The sequence below is a fragment of the Drosophila biarmipes genome, chromosome 3L (assembly GCF_025231255.1).
Source record: "Drosophila biarmipes strain raj3 chromosome 3L, RU_DBia_V1.1, whole genome shotgun sequence".
Classification (NCBI taxonomy): domain Eukaryota; kingdom Metazoa; phylum Arthropoda; class Insecta; order Diptera; family Drosophilidae; genus Drosophila; species Drosophila biarmipes.
Window position 1 is genome coordinate 26,555,081 of NC_066613.1, and position 16,999 is coordinate 26,572,079.

At 43.0% G+C, this 16,999-nt stretch overlaps 3 protein-coding genes across 13 annotated transcripts; all 3 read left to right on the plus strand.

Annotated features, from left to right (window-relative positions):
• The first annotated feature begins 339 nt into the window (after positions 1–339).
• Positions 340–4,141, plus strand: LOC108031320 (peptidoglycan-recognition protein LA). Of its 3 annotated transcripts, XM_017104571.3 has the most exons (6): positions 341–474; positions 616–930; positions 2,742–2,957; positions 3,010–3,245; positions 3,664–3,870; positions 3,934–4,141. In XM_017104571.3, exons 2-6 carry the CDS (start codon positions 633–635, stop codon positions 4,075–4,077), a joined length of 1,101 nt encoding a protein of 366 aa, XP_016960060.1. In that variant the 5' UTR covers positions 341–474; positions 616–632; the 3' UTR covers positions 4,078–4,141. The 3 variants fall into 3 exon arrangements, with proteins under 3 accessions (XP_016960075.1, XP_016960060.1, XP_016960069.1); XM_017104580.3 differs by lacking the exons at positions 341–474; positions 616–930 and adding an exon at positions 1,876–2,215; XM_017104586.3 differs by lacking the exons at positions 3,664–3,870; positions 3,934–4,141 and having other exon boundaries at positions 340–474; positions 3,022–3,164.
• A 2,235-nt stretch (positions 4,142–6,376) lies between these two features.
• On the plus strand, positions 6,377–14,649 carry LOC108030538 (peptidoglycan-recognition protein LC). Of its 9 annotated transcripts, XM_017103448.3 has the most exons (6): positions 6,377–6,543; positions 8,078–9,040; positions 10,972–11,139; positions 12,917–13,071; positions 13,139–13,581; positions 13,949–14,035. In XM_017103448.3, exons 2-5 carry the CDS (start codon positions 8,251–8,253, stop codon positions 13,547–13,549), a joined length of 1,524 nt encoding a protein of 507 aa, XP_016958937.1. In that variant the 5' UTR covers positions 6,377–6,543; positions 8,078–8,250; the 3' UTR covers positions 13,550–13,581; positions 13,949–14,035. The 9 variants fall into 9 exon arrangements, with proteins under 9 accessions (XP_016958937.1, XP_050742785.1, XP_016958946.1 ...); XM_017103457.3 differs by lacking the exons at positions 12,917–13,071; positions 13,139–13,581; positions 13,949–14,035 and adding exons at positions 11,784–11,935; positions 12,017–12,456 and having other exon boundaries at positions 6,378–6,543; XM_050886828.1 differs by lacking the exons at positions 12,917–13,071; positions 13,139–13,581 and having other exon boundaries at positions 8,063–9,040; positions 10,972–11,196; positions 13,949–14,649.
• A 275-nt stretch (positions 14,650–14,924) lies between these two features.
• Positions 14,925–16,582, plus strand: LOC108027859 (peptidoglycan-recognition protein LF-like). The gene is made up of 4 exons (XM_017099463.3): positions 14,925–15,009; positions 15,555–15,734; positions 15,785–15,918; positions 15,984–16,582. Exons 2-4 carry the CDS (start codon positions 15,605–15,607, stop codon positions 16,359–16,361), a joined length of 642 nt encoding a protein of 213 aa, XP_016954952.2. The 5' UTR covers positions 14,925–15,009; positions 15,555–15,604; the 3' UTR covers positions 16,362–16,582.
• Positions 16,583–16,999: the final 417 nt, after the last annotated feature.

Sequence of the window (16,999 nt, forward strand, 5' to 3'; positions counted from 1 at the left end):
TTGACTACAACATTATTTTTTTTTACTCCCATTGACTAATGCACCTTAAAAGGTTTTTTTTCCAGAATAGAGACTTCATTTCACTAATATTCCGCCCTCTATGCTAATGAATGCCCGTCATAGGGCTGCAATTAAATATCAAAATATTAGTGATTAACTGAAAAATTTCCCGTTCAACTGATTTTCATGCCATGACAGTAAAAAAGACCAACGCAAAACTTTGCACCGGAGAGTGAGAGATGGAATCGCAATCACTGCGGAGCCCGAGCAAATAAGCCCAGAGAGAGGACTCGATATTTTGTTTATTTTTCAGCTTAATCCCCACCCGGGGGAATGCAACGTCGAGCAGTTGTCGTTCGGCTGGCTCGCAGGCGGTACACAAAGCTCCGCACTCCGGAAACACTCTCGGATTTTCCCGAAGTCGATCATCCACACCCCAAGGAAATCTATCTCCAAATATATACCTTCAAGACGGTATTTTTCCATAAAGAATAAACCCCTCTATAAAATGATCAGGACAACTGCATTAAAAAATATATATATTTAACAATTAGCTATTTTCCTGTCCTGAAATCCTTTCTTTAAATAATAAATTATTTATAAATATTTGTGTAGCAATTTGAAGACCCACAATGTTCGAAGAGAATAGCACCCCATCGCGGGACAATGCATTGTGGACCCTCCAGGGTCGGGAGAGACCAAGTCCCGCCCAGAGGCTGCACAACCTCACCTCGGCCTCCTCGACGAGCTCATCCTCCGGCCTGCCCCTGCCGCAGAACATCTTCACGAACCCAGCCATCCAGCCGTCCAGCGTTATTAACCTCAATCACTCCACCGACGTGGTGATCGGTCCCATGACCCAGTACCAGGGACCGGTATCCATATACTACATGGATTATATGGAGGCGCACGCCATGCAAACGGCGGCAGGTGAGTCCCCGATCCTGAGTGTAGGCGAAAAATGATCAATTATAATTAGAATTGTAGCTGCTATTCAATAAAACTACTTAACTACTAAAACTAGTTATAGAGCTCTATCGAACTCCATTTAAATTGATCCACATATACCTAGTATCTTAACTTTGTTACTATTTTTACAGTATATAATGAAAGGTGTTAGACTTCACCACAAATTTTTGAACTTTGAAAACCTATTAGTTTGGCATTTTTGTAAACCCTATGCAAATTATTTACCCAGTGAAGCTTTTTGTATTTAAAGGATTTATTTAATCATTACTATGATTGAAGGTTTTAAGGGCATATACTTGCTAACGGCTTACACTAAAACCAGCCTGTACTTAGATTATGATCAGATACTGTCAGAGCCATTAGGGTGAATTGGTTCCATAGCACGATCTATCCCCGATTTGGCTTTATAGTTTAGCGGGAAGAACAGACCAGATAAGTGAATAAGGCAGGTAATTGAAATGCAAATCGGCTGGCGGGATTCCAGGAACCCCCATAAACCCGGGAGCTCGGGCCCAAAGAGAGCACCCGCTCAGTTGCACTAAGATACAAAGAGAGAGAGAGAGCGGTACGGCTGTCCAGTGCTTTGTGGATCAGCCTTCCGGCATTTGCGATGCACATCGCATATCGCGCATACGTCACGTAGTACGAAAGAGAAAGGGTGGAGGGAGAAGTGCGAGAAACCAGAGAGCAAAGCGTAAGTGTGTAAAACGCGATATGGCAAACAACAACAGAAGGCCGGCGGTATCATGGCGCACCCCCACACCCCCCGCACCACCCCCTCCGCCCTGCTGCGGGTCACACAAACAAACACAAAACATGTCAACCAAGGGTAGAGCGAGATGGCAGTCGTTCCAGCGCTTTTGGCATTCGTATTTCTGCCTCTGCCGCCGTTCCATCGACAGCTGCGCCGCGCTTCAGTTGTGTGTGCGACGGGCTCAGGTGCGGTGGCGGTACCAGTGGCACTCCGCCGTCCGATTATCGGTCAGATCCATTATAAAACAATTAATATCTGCGAGCGGTATTTGTGCAGCCATCGCCACTGTGACAATTCCGATGATTCAGCGGACAATTACTCACTCGAGAAACCGCCTATAATGCCCCGGCCTGTGCCGAGTACCGAAAACGTTGTGATAAGCTAGGAGTGCCATGAAGCTGCTGCTGAAAGTCCACTCGGAGCGCACGGCGCGCAGGAGACGCACCCCGGAGCCCAGTTTCACCCAACAATCCCACTCCCGGGACTCATCAAGTAGATATCATCACTTAGTATACCACCTTCTACTGCGACACTTATATGTAGTATCAGCTATCGGGGTGTCACACAAGGCGTACACGGAAAAGAAATGATAAATAGTTTTGAGATAAAACATCCAGAATATATATTTAAAATATTATGAATCACGGGTCTGTTGTAATTTTCCATGACTACTTATTTCCAAAGAACATAAAACTTATCATGGCATAGGGTTGTTATAAGTATTATTACTTATTCCCATATAATATACGCTTATCTCTAAAACTAACAATTATAAAATATTAAGAACTTTAGTAGAATATTTAATTTAGGTATCAAACTAAATATTTAGGTTTAATCAATCAAGAAAGCAATACAAAAGGGTTACCATTATAGTCCAAACAAAAGGGTTCAACCTTTTCCCAATATCCAATACTTCTGTTAGGCAAATCTATAAGATCTTGTTAGGCATTTTATAAAATATGCCATCTTTGTTCGCTGTGTATAGGAAATGCTAATTGACTGACTTTCGCCAATTCAGGCATCAACAGCAACCATGCCAACGGCAACGCCAATCGTGGTCGTGACAAGGCGCCATCAAAGCGGCTGACCCGGAACACCATCCTGCTGATCACGCTGATCTTTCTGGTCCTGGCCACCGGCTTGGTGGTGCTCTACGTGGAGCTCAATCGACCCCGGCCCGAGCTGCCCAGCAACAAGGCCATCTACTTTGGCAACAACTACGACCACGACACGTGTAAGTGCGCGGGACTCGGATCGTACCCATAGCCAATTCACCAAATTCTCAGTTCCGAATCTAGGAAACGGCCATCTGGTCATCGACAGGGAGCAGTGGGGAGCCGCCAAGACCACGCCCGCCCTGACCATTCCCCTGAGGCGCCCCATCCCCTACGTCGTGATCACCCACATCGGGGTCCAGTCGCTGCCCTGCGAGAACATCTACAAGTGCTCCATCAAGATGAGGACCATCCAGGACTCCGCCATTGCCGAGAAGGGTCTGCCCGACATCCAGTCCAATTTCTATGTGAGTTATTCGGTTTTTGTTATTCATTTAACTTGGGATATTCACATTAAAACTTATTCTGATTAGTTTGTTCTGTTATTTCTTATATATATGTTTTTTGATATTAAAAAAAAATTATTTTAATATTCTTTTAGACTTTTGAAAATGTTTTCTTTTTGAGTCAGTGCCCACAATACTTGGCTTAAGCTCTTAACATTCTTTTTAAATATCAATCATCAGAGTATATTCGTTATAGGATTATAATAGGATAAGGATAAACAAATTTATAACATAGTTTTAAATATATACATTATTTTTAAGTGTAGTAAAAAGAAATCCCGGGGCGTGCATTTGAGTGCCCGGCACGTTCACGTGCCATTTTGGGCATTTCGCTTTCCGCTTACGCAAATTGTCAAATTTCCGTATTCGTTTCGACCAGGTTTCGGAGGAGGGCAACATCTACGTAGGCCGCGGCTGGGACTGGGCCAACACCTATGCCAACCAGACGTTGGCCATTACCTTTATGGGCGACTACGGCCGCTTTAAGCCCTCGGCCAAGCAGCTGGAAGGTGTGCAATTTCTGCTGGCCCATGCAGTGGCGAACAGAAACGTCGAGGTGGACTACAAGCTAGTGGCCCAAAATCAGGTAAAATAAGGGGATCCATCCCCGGAACCCGCATTTCACTACTACACACTCGAAATATTCCAGACCAAGACGACCAAGAGCCCGGGGGCTTACGTCTACCAAGAGATCCGGAACTGGCCGCACTTCTACGGCTGCGGAATGGACGGGGCCCCGGCCTGTGGCATCGAACTGGGCATGAAACCGGAATCGTGGGACGCCAAGCAATAGCTACAGACTTCTTACCGCCTAAGTGTATCCGAGCACAAATTAAATTTAATACCTTGTACTAAGGCGAGGCGGGCTTTCTTTTAATCGGTTATGCTGACTCGAAAGCACAGCAAACCGGTTGGGAGCGGGCGGTTTATTTATAGAGCGGAGGTCTCTCCCTCTCTCTGGATCTGCCTCTGTTCGACTGTCGCTCAAAAGTTGGAAATTCCCAAGCCGCAGTCAACCTATCAGTACCAGTACCCCATTCACACCCCTGGCCTATAGACGGGCCTTAACACTCATGGGTCTTATGTGTATAAATATGTGACAGCCTTTGTGCGCCAGTACAACATCATTATCGGTAGCTTCACTTGTATGGATGATGTTGTGATCGCTGTGGCTGCCTTTGTCACTTATCCGGTTTTCAGCGTAATGAGTGTTCAATAAAACATTATCCATTTTACAGCATGGCTTCTTGCGTATTATTATATGGGTTAATCCCAGTGATGGTTATATACGGAACCCTTGATATTTAGTCTTCGGTTCAAAGCCCTCAAGGAGTGACGTACGTTTGTTGATTAATCAAAACTTTGGCCAAAACTATGACGTCTTCGCCAACAAATAATACCTTAACCCCGTTATCATCACTGACCTTCGGCTCAACCCCACATAAAAGAGTGACGCACGTTCATTGACTAATTAAACCCACAGCGTCTTGAGAAAAATAAATTATACCTACTCCCCGGAACGAATTTTTGGCCAAAACAATGACGGCACGTGTAGCCAAAACCAAAAAAAAGGAAAAGAAATGCAAAGAGGAAACCAAGAAAGTAAAATAATTAATAATAATTAAGCCAAGAAAATGTGTAAAGGTAGGTATACAAAAATAGGTACAGCGATTGCTTTTTCAGTCATGTAAGGAAATAATTAATCGCTTCATTGGAAATGATTTACAATAATTAGTGGCATTTTTCGCAATAAAAATGGGTCAACAAGGAATAGATTGGCTGGCTACACAGGCTACACAAGGCATAAATCATTAGATGATGTTCGGGCTGAACTTGAACTGAACAAGCAAATAAATAATAATACATTTCAAAAGCTTATCAGTGTTTCAAGCACATGGAAACAGAGCTCGGAAACTTTATGTATTTTTGGCGATTAAAACTGGTCACGCTTTCGTTTGGTTATTTTTTAAATTTCTGATAGCGTATTCGGAATTCGATCCGCCAATTCATAGCTCTTTACGATCTATCCATCAGCAGTTCCTACCACTGTAGTTATATTAAATATTTTTCAACGCAAGTACAATGGGTCAATCTGGGAGTTGGGAGAGGGAAACCGCCGCGAATGTAGATACAGATACAAAGTGAAATAGCCAAAAACCCATTGCTGGCCTCAAACAAAACAATTCTCGGAAATGGTAGCGCAATTTAAAATGCTCACATTTTTGCCCACACTGCACTGTCTGTACCAAAAGTGCTCGGAGCCGGGAGAGAGCCGGAGATCTGTGTTGTTTATTGGTGGAACAAATAAAAAATATATATAATACGTATACGCCGCTGTGGCTGTATCGATGAGATGGTGGTGTGGCGATGTGCTGTGGACGACTAAACAACTAAACAAAAACAAACAGTCATCGTCAGGTGGGCCGGGAGCTGGAGAGCCCGATCTCCAGCCACGGGGCGAAGCTGGAAGCATCATTATAAATTTAACTAATATCTGGAAGATACAAAAAAACCCAAAGCTGAGAACGGGTTCCTCCACTTGGTGACGCACGGAAAAACCGAAAATGCAGGTCTGAAAGTGCAGCTATCGGAGTTCTTTTGGATGCTTTGGGGTATCTTTCCGTTACAAACCCGTTTCGATCGGGTAAAAGTAGTTTCGAGCTTGCGAGTAACTTGTTTTGAAGTATATTTTCGCACAAGAAAATGCTAAATTTTAGAAACAATTTACAAAATATTAACTTTTTATCATACAATTTTGAAACGAAGTCAAAAATTAAATTTTTTAGAAGATTTTGGTACTGTTTATAGGATAAACTTTTTTTTTATTTACTATCTGCATCCATTTCGATTTTATTAGAACTTTTTAGGACAAGGCTTTCCAGTCGTTGCTTGAAAATCTTTTCAAAAACCATGCATTAAAATGCAAATCTGTAACGGGTTGGACCGCCTTAAGTTCGGACTCAAATCAAACCGCTTTGGTTAAATAATAAAAAGCCGACCGGACCGCTCTGCCCGTCCTCTCTGTTTGCTCGGCGCTCCGCTGGCTCTCACACGCTCCACACGCTGATATTTAGACGCTCCAGCTTTTCAGGCCGCCGCGATTTGATCGCCGCTCAGTTGATCAGAGTCACTCGAACGCGCCGCTGCTCAACCACTCGGAATTGGCGCGAAAAGTATAAAAAGTTCAACTTACAAGTTTTTTATATAGTATACACGCTCAAATATTTACGTGCTGCATCGCATTTGTCGGCCTTTGGAAGTGCGTAAAAAATGAAAAATATGTATATCACATATATAGATATCTAAAGTGTTAAACACCTCCAAAATCAGAATTTTTATATGGATATAATTGATAAATTAAATCAGTGTTTAAGTCTAAACTAGTTCGGTATAGCCGAGAATGCAGTTTACAAAACGTTATTTCCACAAGGAATGTTAATTGCTTTTGAAATACCAAAAGGAAGCGATATTATACCTGGAAAAACAAGCTATCGAAACACCGATCGAAAATCAATTAATTTGCACATAGGCCATATTTAATGATAATTTCGAAAACACGTAAAACAGCAGAGTTGTTAATTATTACCGAGTCTCCAGAACAACAAAGAGACACCCATATTATAGCGCTCGGTGGGTGTGTGTGTTGGTGACAATGGCCGCCGCTCAAAGGCCGTGTGTTGGTGCGCTCAGTAAACCCAAAGTGCCATTCCGTTCCTCATTTGTAGCCGTTGTCGTTGTCGTTGCTCGCTATATGCTATATGGTGCTCGGTGCTCGGTATTCCGTGTTATCTCAAAAGCGCGCTCTGTGCCAACTCCAGCACATTGCCACTAGCATACAGAGTCGACGGATCCCTCGAACCCGCTCCCCCAATACAATATTCTTATCAGAGTTCTGAGAACTCCGTAAAGGAGAGTTACTGTCTTGCACCTGGCACACCTCTTGATGAACTCCAGTATCTGACCTCAGGCGCTATGGCCCTGATGATCTTTCAACCCGCGAAGACGTCACTCGAGAGACTTTCAAATATCCAAAACTAAGCATGTAGCTTGTAGCAAGTGTGTCTTGTGCTTCGTTTTTCTCGGTATCCACTTAAGTAAATTTACTACGTCAATGATTATTGCTAATTTGCATAAGCCTTGCTTTCGTGAGAGCGTATTGACCAACTTTACGGATCGTATTGAGGGGTACACAATATAAAATGAGTACTGTATATCGGCGTACTATTCGAAACCCTCTTGTCTCAAACTTGCTACACAGCAGCCGCATCGCTTTTTTTCGCCTTTTAAAAAGTCTATGGACGGGCCCTCAGGCCATAGAGCTTATCGGCGATTGTGTATACATGTACTAAAAGCGTTGATTATACGTATACAGCGCAGTGAAACTAGCAAACAGAATGCTCTAATGGACAGTGATAATAATAAAACACCGGTTTTAAGAATACTTTATTAAAAATAAATAATGCAATGTTCCATGAATGGGTTAAAATTTAAAAAAATATAAAAAGTTCCTAAAATTTATTTTAATATTCAGTGATTAAGAAAAACCATAACATAAAGTCATATGCTCCTAAAACCATATAATAAAAAATAATAGAAAGTTAAACCAACTTCATAAAACTGTTTTATCCCCAATTAAGTAGCATTTAATACTATGAACCCGAAGGACCCAGAGTTTATGCCTCCAACTAGACCCATTGAAACCCAATTCAAACAAAGACTTTCTTCGAAATCGATCGTTTGACTTGCTCATTATCAACCAGTTAACCGGGAATAAAAAGTATTCCTATTTGCAGATGCTCACTATGTGATGTTTGAGTAGAGCTGCGCCCAGTCAGCCGATCTGCCATAAAAAAAAAGAAAATAATCCCCGGCGAAAATGTTCTACCCAATCTGCTAAATAGGAAGGCCAACACAAAACGCTCAGAGATCCAGAGGGAATAGAAATCTGGTTACGTGACTGTTCCGAATGCCCGACATGCATTTTAGCAATGAAACGGAAATGATACAATGTCCCAATACGAAACGCAGACTAATCGATCCGTCGGCTCCAAAAAACTGCAGTACCTCGTCCACGGACTCGGGTGTTGCACTGAACGATAATGCAGCCGCTTTCCGGCCGGAGAAGGAGACCAAAGATCGGGGGGCGGACGAAGGGCAGTGCCAGTCGAAGCCCAAGCGTATCAGCATCGAGCACACTGTGAATATAACAAAGGAGGATGCTGGGAAGAGGTCATCGCCGACGGTCTCCATACGGAGTACCACCATCTCCGTTGTGTCCATCGATGAGAATGCCATCGACTCCAGTTGCATTGACAGCGACTCGGAGGGCGATGCCGAGGACTACACGGTGCAGAAGCTGGGTCACCAGGTCACCTACCCGCCCAACAGTTCCCACCTGCGCGACCTTAACCAGGGTCTGACGGTGATCAGTCGTCAGGTGGCGCCGGGTCAGGCGGAGGTCCCGCCGCCGAATCCCCTGGAAGCCGGCGTCGTCGCCAAGCAGATTTTGAACGGCAACCTGGCCCTGGCCACGCCCACTTCCCCGGCGGGCGGAGCAGCCCAGGGAATCGGCAGCATCGCGCTGACCAACTCCACGGACGTGACCTTCGGCGACAAGCACTTCTACGAGGGACCCGTGACGATACAGCAGTTCCTCATCGACAATCGGGACAAGTGGAAAGCGGGCGAGGGCCCTGCTGGGGGCCAGGATAACCCCGCCTTCAATGGCGGCGTCACCACAAATGGCAGTGCGCCGGGTGAGTTAAAGTATTAATAAAATGTTGAAATGGTAGAACTGTTATAGATGCATTATTTTTTTATATTAATGTGATTCCTCTCAATTTTATCCCGATTTTTTGTTTTACGCTAGCGTTAGGAGTACAATTTTATTTATTGATCCTAAAATTTTCATTCCTATTTTATTGTAATGCGTACATACAATCAATTGATATTTCCGATCAAATATTTCGATATAAATGATGTCTTCGTTTCACTTTATATCCTTAATATATATATTATCGCTGCTATTTCCTGCTGGCTTGTTTACATTCCTTCTCTGTCCTCACCTTGCCTCGGTTTTGTTTGCTTTATTGGGCGATACTGAGCGCGTGTGGCCATTTGTTTACCCAACCCACTCGCACAATCCGACAGTTGGCCTAGTCTAACGACCGTGCTGCGAATGGTAGATTAGCAGATGGCCCACAAGGCGGCTAAACTCATGAGGTACGCGTAGAACAAATACTACATTGTGCTGGAATAACAACATAAATGCATTTGATTGCGAAAGTCCGCAGAAACTAAGAAATTTATTAGGGAAAATGTTCAAGAGAATACAAATTAAAAGTTAATTTAAATTTATTTATGGAGAAAAAATGTTCCTTTGCTTGTAGAATATTTAAAATTTTTTATTTTGCTGTTCTATACAAAGCTAAAATTTCATAGAGAGATAGTTTTTTTACTTGAAGCTCATTAAAATGCCTTAGTTCGTATGGAAAATCACGAACCGAAATTGGTCTCCCATAAAACGCTTGATATTCATGAGGGTAGTTATTGCTCGATGGGAATTGGGAATCCCTAAGAAATTCATTCAACCTGTTCTTCGGTTTATATCTTTGAGATTTCGATACACTTACGGTGCAAGAGAAAAGCAGAATTTCATTCACGAAAATAAAAATATATCTCTGCCGATCCAAGGTCCCTTGGGCCGTAAATCAAAATGGTGAAAACTTGCGTTAAATACTTGAAAAAACAAAAGCAGCTGCCGGCATGCAATTGTTTACTTCAATGGTTTTCACAATTACCATAATTAAAGCGCCAGTGAGACATGGAAATCGAGGTTTAACCAGGCGAGTGAGTGTAAATTTAGTTAGCTGCACTCGTATTCTTTGGGCAGGTGATCCCCCTGGATCTGGCAATAAGTGCCCGAGAGCCCCTTTTGATTGGGGGATTTTTTCATTGTGCCTCAAATACTTGCTAAATGAAAAAGCGAAATAACAAGAATAAAACAGGCATACGCACGGATCGGGAAAAGTACCCACCGATAGGCTTCAGTTGTTCATATGGAGCGATCGGGCAATGTCGAGGAACGCGCTTGAAATTTGCCTAAAGTGTCACGAGACAATCGTGGACAGTTCCGCTCGCATCCAGTGTGATAATGGGCCTTGTGGGCGGTTCTGTCATCGTAAATGCTCGGAGTTAAGTGGGGAGCAGTTCAAAGCTCTGGATACGGTGCCCAATTTGAGGTGGACGTGCGACGTCTGCCTGGGCGAGATGAAAACTGAAGCGAAATTGATACGGTGCTTGGAGAGCTCCTTGAGGGAACATGAAAAGCGATTGGAGGTCCTAGAGCAGGGCCTAGTAAAGCGTAAGAAAATTTGGTGTCAAATATTAATCGATCCTAAAATTCGCTTTCTTATATACGAAAATATAACTAATTTTTATACTACTGTTTGTATATATATTGAACGTATTTCACCGACCGACTTATTTTACTTGGATCTTCGCTCAAAAATCCTTCTTTTCTTGTATTTAGAAAAGTTTTATGACAGCACAGATTGTGTTTCTATACTAATAGTTAGGGATCATAATCAGAAAATCCTAGAAATCCTTTAGCAAAGAAGTTTTTCAATCGGTTTTCCCTGCCTCTAACCACCTTTCACTAACCCTCACTTTCACGACCCTCTTGCAGGTTCCAAGCTGGACGATCCTGCCCAGCCACCACCCCTCTGCCCCTTTCTGCCCAACACCATAGGTCGCAAGGCTGTCACAATAACGGTGGTGTTCGTCCTCTTAACCATCCTGCTGGGCATCGTGCTGGCCACCACCACCAACCTCTTCGGCAAGACGTTGAACCAAAGTAAGCTCAGCGATGTCGACGATTCCAGACAAAATATTCCAATCAATTCAACAATAGGTACAGTTTTGTCCCCCACTAAGTGTGCGAAAGAGCTTCCGACTAACCAAGAATCGAATTGGCGCAGTGCTCTAACCATATCCTATCTCACCCACCCAACCAGCATGTGAATAACCCATCCTAATATCATCTTGTATGTAATTACTCATCCAGAACTGTGTGTTTTCATGTGTCGGTACCTCATCCATCTTGCTGCTCGAATTGCGCGTTTCTGATCCTTGCCGATCAGTGTTGTGAAGTGAACCATGAATCAAGAGTGTGGCCTAAAGTTCAATTGAATGGAATATGCCAGTGAATCGACCTCGCGCATCACCTATGCATTCGCCCCCCAAAACAATGGTAGTTTGATCAATAGGTTACTTTAGAGGAGAAAGTACTAAGAAAGTATTTACTATACTATTCCAAGAAATTACAGTATAGAGGCAAGCAAAGGAAAGTGGAAAACGTATACAAGCATCGAAAAATATTGTTTAAATTTAAAACTGATAGAACCTAGTTTATAAGATCTTAAAGCTTAGGATTTTCGAGTGATCACTACTGTTGTTTTGGGTCTTTGTGCCATGCTAATCCCAAAACTCTCCATGCAGCCGACTCGGATGTGATCGATAATAGCACCTTGGTCATCGTGAAGGTGGCCCAGTGGGGCGGAAGGCCTGCGAAGGCTAAGCTCACTACGCAGAATTTGCCCGTCAACAGGGCTGTCATCTCGCACACCGCCGCCGAGGGTTGCGAGTCGAGGGTGAGTAGACGCCACATTCCATGTCCCGATCATTCGTAACACTCACTACGTATGTCAACATCCATCCACTGCCCATCGAAGGAGGTCTGCTCGGCGCGGGTCAGGGTCGTCCAGTCCTTTCACATGGACAGCTGGGACTGGGATCACATCGGCTACAACTTTCTGGTTGGCGGCGATGGACGCGTGTACGAGGGGCGTGGCTGGGAGTATGTGGGCGCCCACACCAAGGGCTACAATACAGGAACGATTGGGATATCCTTTATAGGAACCTTCACGAGGCAGAAGCCCAACGAGCGGCAGCTGAAGGCCTGCCAACTGCTCTTGGAAGAGGGTGTTCGCCTCAAGAAGTTGACCCCCAAGTATCGGCTTTACGGGCATCGGCAACTCAGCGCCACCGAAAGTCCCGGCGAGGAGCTCTACAAGATCATCCAGAAGTGGCCGCACTGGTCACATGAAATCTAATAAGTCATGTATTATGTATATATATCAAGTAAATAGAGTCTGTAGAAATATGACCAACAGATGCACCTTATTCGATCTCATTCCCCCAAGCCCTCTCATGAAAATTCAAAAATAAAAGGAAGTGGTTGAGTTGAATGGAATATAAAACTTGTCGTTATGAGTACTGCATAACGATCCAAGGATGTATGCATGAATCTCTTTAAAGATTTTGAAGGGCAAGAATGCAAATCTTGTAGATAATTTCTTTCATTGTTCTATCTTAAAATTATAAAGAATATTTTGTTTTTCTTATTTGTTGTTTACTTCTCAGTTTGTTAAATTGTTTGGTTTGTTTTTGAAATATTTTATTTTTTGTTTTTTGAAATATCACTATTATTCACAAAGTGTTTTTAAATTGCATTTATCTTTGAGTTTAGTCATACACTCTGCATAGTAATATTTTGTTTTCGAAGGGGTATGCATTCTGCCTTTCCTAAAACCCTTAAGGGCCCACTAACACAGCTGCTCTTTTTGAACCAGTTGACGACTCCGAAGTCCATGTCGACGGAAAACTAGTTGTGATCGGTATTAAGAGCTGGGGCGGTATGGTCACTAGGGGAACGCTTGAGCCCCTGCATCTTCCGGTCCCCAAGGTAATAATATCCGATTCTCCACCCGGAACATGTGACTCGAGGGTAAGTACATACATTGTATATGCTATCCCATATTTTGAAACCACTTAAAATCCCCTTTCCTACCCAGGAATCCTGCTCCTATTGGGTCCGCGTGACGCAGAGCAAGCACATGGACTCCTTCAACTGGGGTCAGATAGGGTACAATTTCATGGTGGGCGGGGATGGCCGCGTCTACGAGGGGCGGGGCTGGAACTTCGAGGGTGCCCATACGCGGGACAACAACAAGAGCAGCATCGGTATTAGCTTTATTGGCAACTTCCGACGGAACGAGCCAACGCCGAAGTCATTGGAGGCCTGTCAGCTGCTCCTGGAGCAGGGTGTTCGCCTAAAGAAACTAAAGCCCGACTACCAACTCCTGGGACATCGGCAGATAACAGGCACCTTGATGCCCGCCGAGGAGCTCTACAGGATCATTCAAACCTGGCCTCACTGGTACAACCTGACGAAGACGTGGCCAGACCTGCATATGATTCAGTAGACTTAAATTATTCAAGTTAAGATCGAATAAAGGTGCCACACAAAAAGTTATTGAAAGATTGTTTATTCAAATTAGTTATTATTGTCTGTCTGTTTTCGATTTCACTACCAACGTCATTAAAGTCACAGCTTGAGGAAATGGTCATATGATGCATGCCATAAGACAATCTAATCTATTCATATTGCAGGAGTTTAAGATTGTGATTAACTGATTTATGAAAATAATTTGGTTGTTGGCTACTAAAACTAACAAAAGCACACATACAAAAATGGGTTTTGAAATATTTCATAGTTTTCTAAAAACACATGCTGCTTAAATTTGCTAACTAAAACTAAAAATGTAAGTTTATTTGTTACGAGTAATGTTTGAAAAATGGAAATAACCCTGAATAATTGACAGATCTGGACAATATTGGAGGAGGACTGATACTGCGGTTTGTGGAGCGTCAGCAATGGCTCGCCCAGCCGCCACAGAAGAAGATTCCGGATCTGGAGCAGCCCGTGAAGCTGGTCATAGTCCTGCCCACCAATTCCGACGGCTGCACCACCCAGGCGCAGTGCGTGTTCCGAGTGCGATTGCGTCAGTCCTTCGACATAGAGTCGGTGCAGGAGGACGACATAGTCTTCAACTTCCTGATCGGCGGCGATGGCAATGTGTACGTGGGACGTGGCTGGGATCAAGTGGGCGCCCACATGGCCGGCTACAACTCGAAGAGTCTTAGTTTCGCCTACATCGGCTCCTTCCAGACCACCGCGCCGTCGTACAAGCAGCTCAGCGTCACACGTCTCCTACTGGAGCGCGGCGTAAAGCTGGGGAAGATCGCTTCCAACTACCGATTTACAGCGGCCAGTAAGTTGGAGCCCACTCTCACCCAATACAAGGCGGACGCCCTCTACCAGAGCTTCGGCAACTGGACTCATTGGTCGTGAATAATAGCTTAGGATAAAGGCGCATCTCCGATATGTGGATATTACCATTCATTTTCGTATTGATATTGTAGCTTAGGTGTTCTCCCTTAAATGTGTGGCATATTCGATTTAGCTAGAATTACGATTTGTTTTGAAAAAATGTGATATTAAATAAAGCAAAGTGATTAACTCGATGTATTTCAATCATGTCGGGGGGTCAACATCTATCTGATATCGGGGATTTCTCAGATACTGTCTGGAGCTGCTCGGAACCGGAAAAGTGGACTTTAAGTGCCGTGCAAACTTCGCATTGGTCTTGCCTTTCGTTGATTGAGAGTTCGGGGGAGTCCCCTTTTTTAATATTACCTGTTTATCTTATTTGCTGCGGCTCGTTTATAATAGGCGGATAGCACCATACAAAGAATATTTTTCAGATAAAAACAGTAATCGCTTTATCTTCAAAGCAAACGCCCCTTTGACTCTGAATTTAAATTAAAAAAGAAACAATTAAATACTATCCACTTAAAAAATTAAAATTAATTTTAAAAAATGGTAACTACATTTCGAAATTACTGTGATGATTAGACGAATTATAATCTTAAAATATTTTGTTGTGCGTACAATTATTAAATTAAAATACGTAAACTGCATAAATCATTTTAATAAATTCCTATTTCGTCCCATTAGTGCTTCTCTTTCCCTTAAAAATCAGAAAAGTCAATAAAAATGGCCAACCCAAAACTAATTTTAGATGACGAACGAGCTGGAACAGGTTCTGATAGAAGTATGAACATTTTATTTGATTGTGTATCTTCCTTTAAGACTAACTTTTAGAAAGTAATACATTTTCAATTCCAATTCTCAGAAATAGATTATCTCATCGGTTGATGCCGATGAAAATCTTTACAAGCACGTATTTTTACACAAATGCACAAGCGGGTACTGAAATTGTTTATGCTGATTTTGCTTTTTATATAAATTCATTATAATATATTTCGAAATAAACAGAAATGATGTTGTTCAAGAAACATTGCATATAAAGAAACTGAAAGCTTGTTTGCAAGGTGATAATATTATATGGCTGACTAATTTTTCAGTGCGGATTGAGCTGTTGTTTTGACTAGGTTACTGGCGATAATTCTGCCAAATGGCAAATTCCAAGCTAACCGATCTTGAGGGAAATGGAAAAAAAGGAGTCAAAACCACACGGTTGTACCTTGCCATTTTCCTCTTTTTGTTCCTAACTTTACCCATGGGCTACTACTTTTGGAAGAGAAGTGAGTGTGGAGTAACTAGGGATCATAAATAGTTATCCCTTTCATTTCGGGTCACCGAAATGATTTGAGTATAATTGAGCGCGATGAGTGGGGAGCTGAGGAACCCACTGCAAGGGAATACCTGAATCTGCCAGCCCAAAACGTTATTATTTATCACACTGCCACCGAGCAGTGCGAAACAAAGGTAATGCAAATATACTCGTATATACTATGTGTTTATAAGATCCCATTTTTATTTGCTATCTATAGGATGCTTGCATACACCGCATGCAGATGCTTCAAGATTTCCACATGAAAAACAGGGACTGGCATGACATAGGCCTGAATTTCCTGGTGGGCGGCGATGGGGGGGTCTACGAGGGGCGTGGCTGGGATGTACGCGCCCAGGGACTGCGGGGCTATGAATCTGTATCCATTAGCATTGCCTTCATCGGTACTTTCTCAAATGTGGAGCCTCGAGAGCGACAGGTTCTGGCTGCCAAGCGGTTGATGGAGGACGGAGTTCGCCGAAAGAAGTTGCGCCACGACTATAGCATCTATGCCCAGCGCCAGTTTGAGCCCACCGAAAGTCCTGGCCAAAAACTATACGATTTGATGAAAAGGTGGCCCCGTTGGTCTAGCATTTAGACTAATTATCGATTGGATTTAATGAGATACACGAACTAAAACTATTGAAAAGTCCATTTGTCATTTTCCAAAAACAAAGAATCATTGGTAGTGAAGGGAAGTCAAAAAAGTATAAATTGGTCTTGTTTATAAGCCTTTAAATATAATTTATAAAAATATTTTTCATATATAATATGCGAAGAACTAAGTACTAAATAAAGAAGGGTGAAAATCGTGAAGAATTCTATTTGTGTCAGAAGGTCAAAATGTACAAGTGTAATCGGCTTTTTTGGACCGGCGGGCTTTGGTTCCAAGAAAACAGAAAGCAAAGTAAGTTGAACCCAAAGATTGGAAGATGAACTAGCGTCTTTCAAGACTGCTCTAGAGGCCCCAGAGTAAGTATACGCCCCTTGGTCAAAAGGGGGTTCCCATTTCTTGGACTGTTCACTCCAATCTAAGATCTCTCTCTAATCTCAAGTGGGCGGCGTTTAGAGATCACTCACCCTGTTGCGAGAAAAGACACCTTGTATAAAGCTTGTGAGCTTTTCAAATAAAAACTTATTTATAGGTATGAATATGTCTTATCAACGAGCTTACAAACTGCGCAGCCGCTGCGCAGTTTTGAGTGTCGGGGGTTTTTTCAGCCGTCAACAGAAATA

Excerpts from the sequence above, each read along its gene's own strand:
- LOC108031320 (XM_017104571.3), top strand. The coding sequence starts at position 633 with ATGTTCGAAGAGAATAGCACCCCATCGCGGGACAATGCATTGTGGACC. Across the intron at positions 931-2,741 it reads CGCCATGCAAACGGCGGCAG|GCATCAACAGCAACCATGCC; the intron begins GTGAGTCCCCGA and ends TCGCCAATTCAG. Across the intron at positions 3,246-3,663 it reads ACATCCAGTCCAATTTCTAT|GTTTCGGAGGAGGGCAACAT; the intron begins GTGAGTTATTCG and ends CGTTTCGACCAG.
- LOC108030538 (XM_050886828.1), top strand. The coding sequence starts at position 8,251 with ATGCCCGACATGCATTTTAGCAATGAAACGGAAATGATACAATGTCCC. Across the intron at positions 9,041-10,971 it reads CACAAATGGCAGTGCGCCGG|GTTCCAAGCTGGACGATCCT; the intron begins GTGAGTTAAAGT and ends ACCCTCTTGCAG. Across the intron at positions 11,197-13,948 it reads TCCAATCAATTCAACAATAG|ATCTGGACAATATTGGAGGA; the intron begins GTACAGTTTTGT and ends AATAATTGACAG.
- LOC108027859 (XM_017099463.3), top strand. The coding sequence starts at position 15,605 with ATGGCAAATTCCAAGCTAACCGATCTTGAGGGAAATGGAAAAAAAGGA. Across the intron at positions 15,735-15,784 it reads CTACTACTTTTGGAAGAGAA|GTCACCGAAATGATTTGAGT; the intron begins GTGAGTGTGGAG and ends CTTTCATTTCGG. Across the intron at positions 15,919-15,983 it reads CCGAGCAGTGCGAAACAAAG|GATGCTTGCATACACCGCAT; the intron begins GTAATGCAAATA and ends TGCTATCTATAG.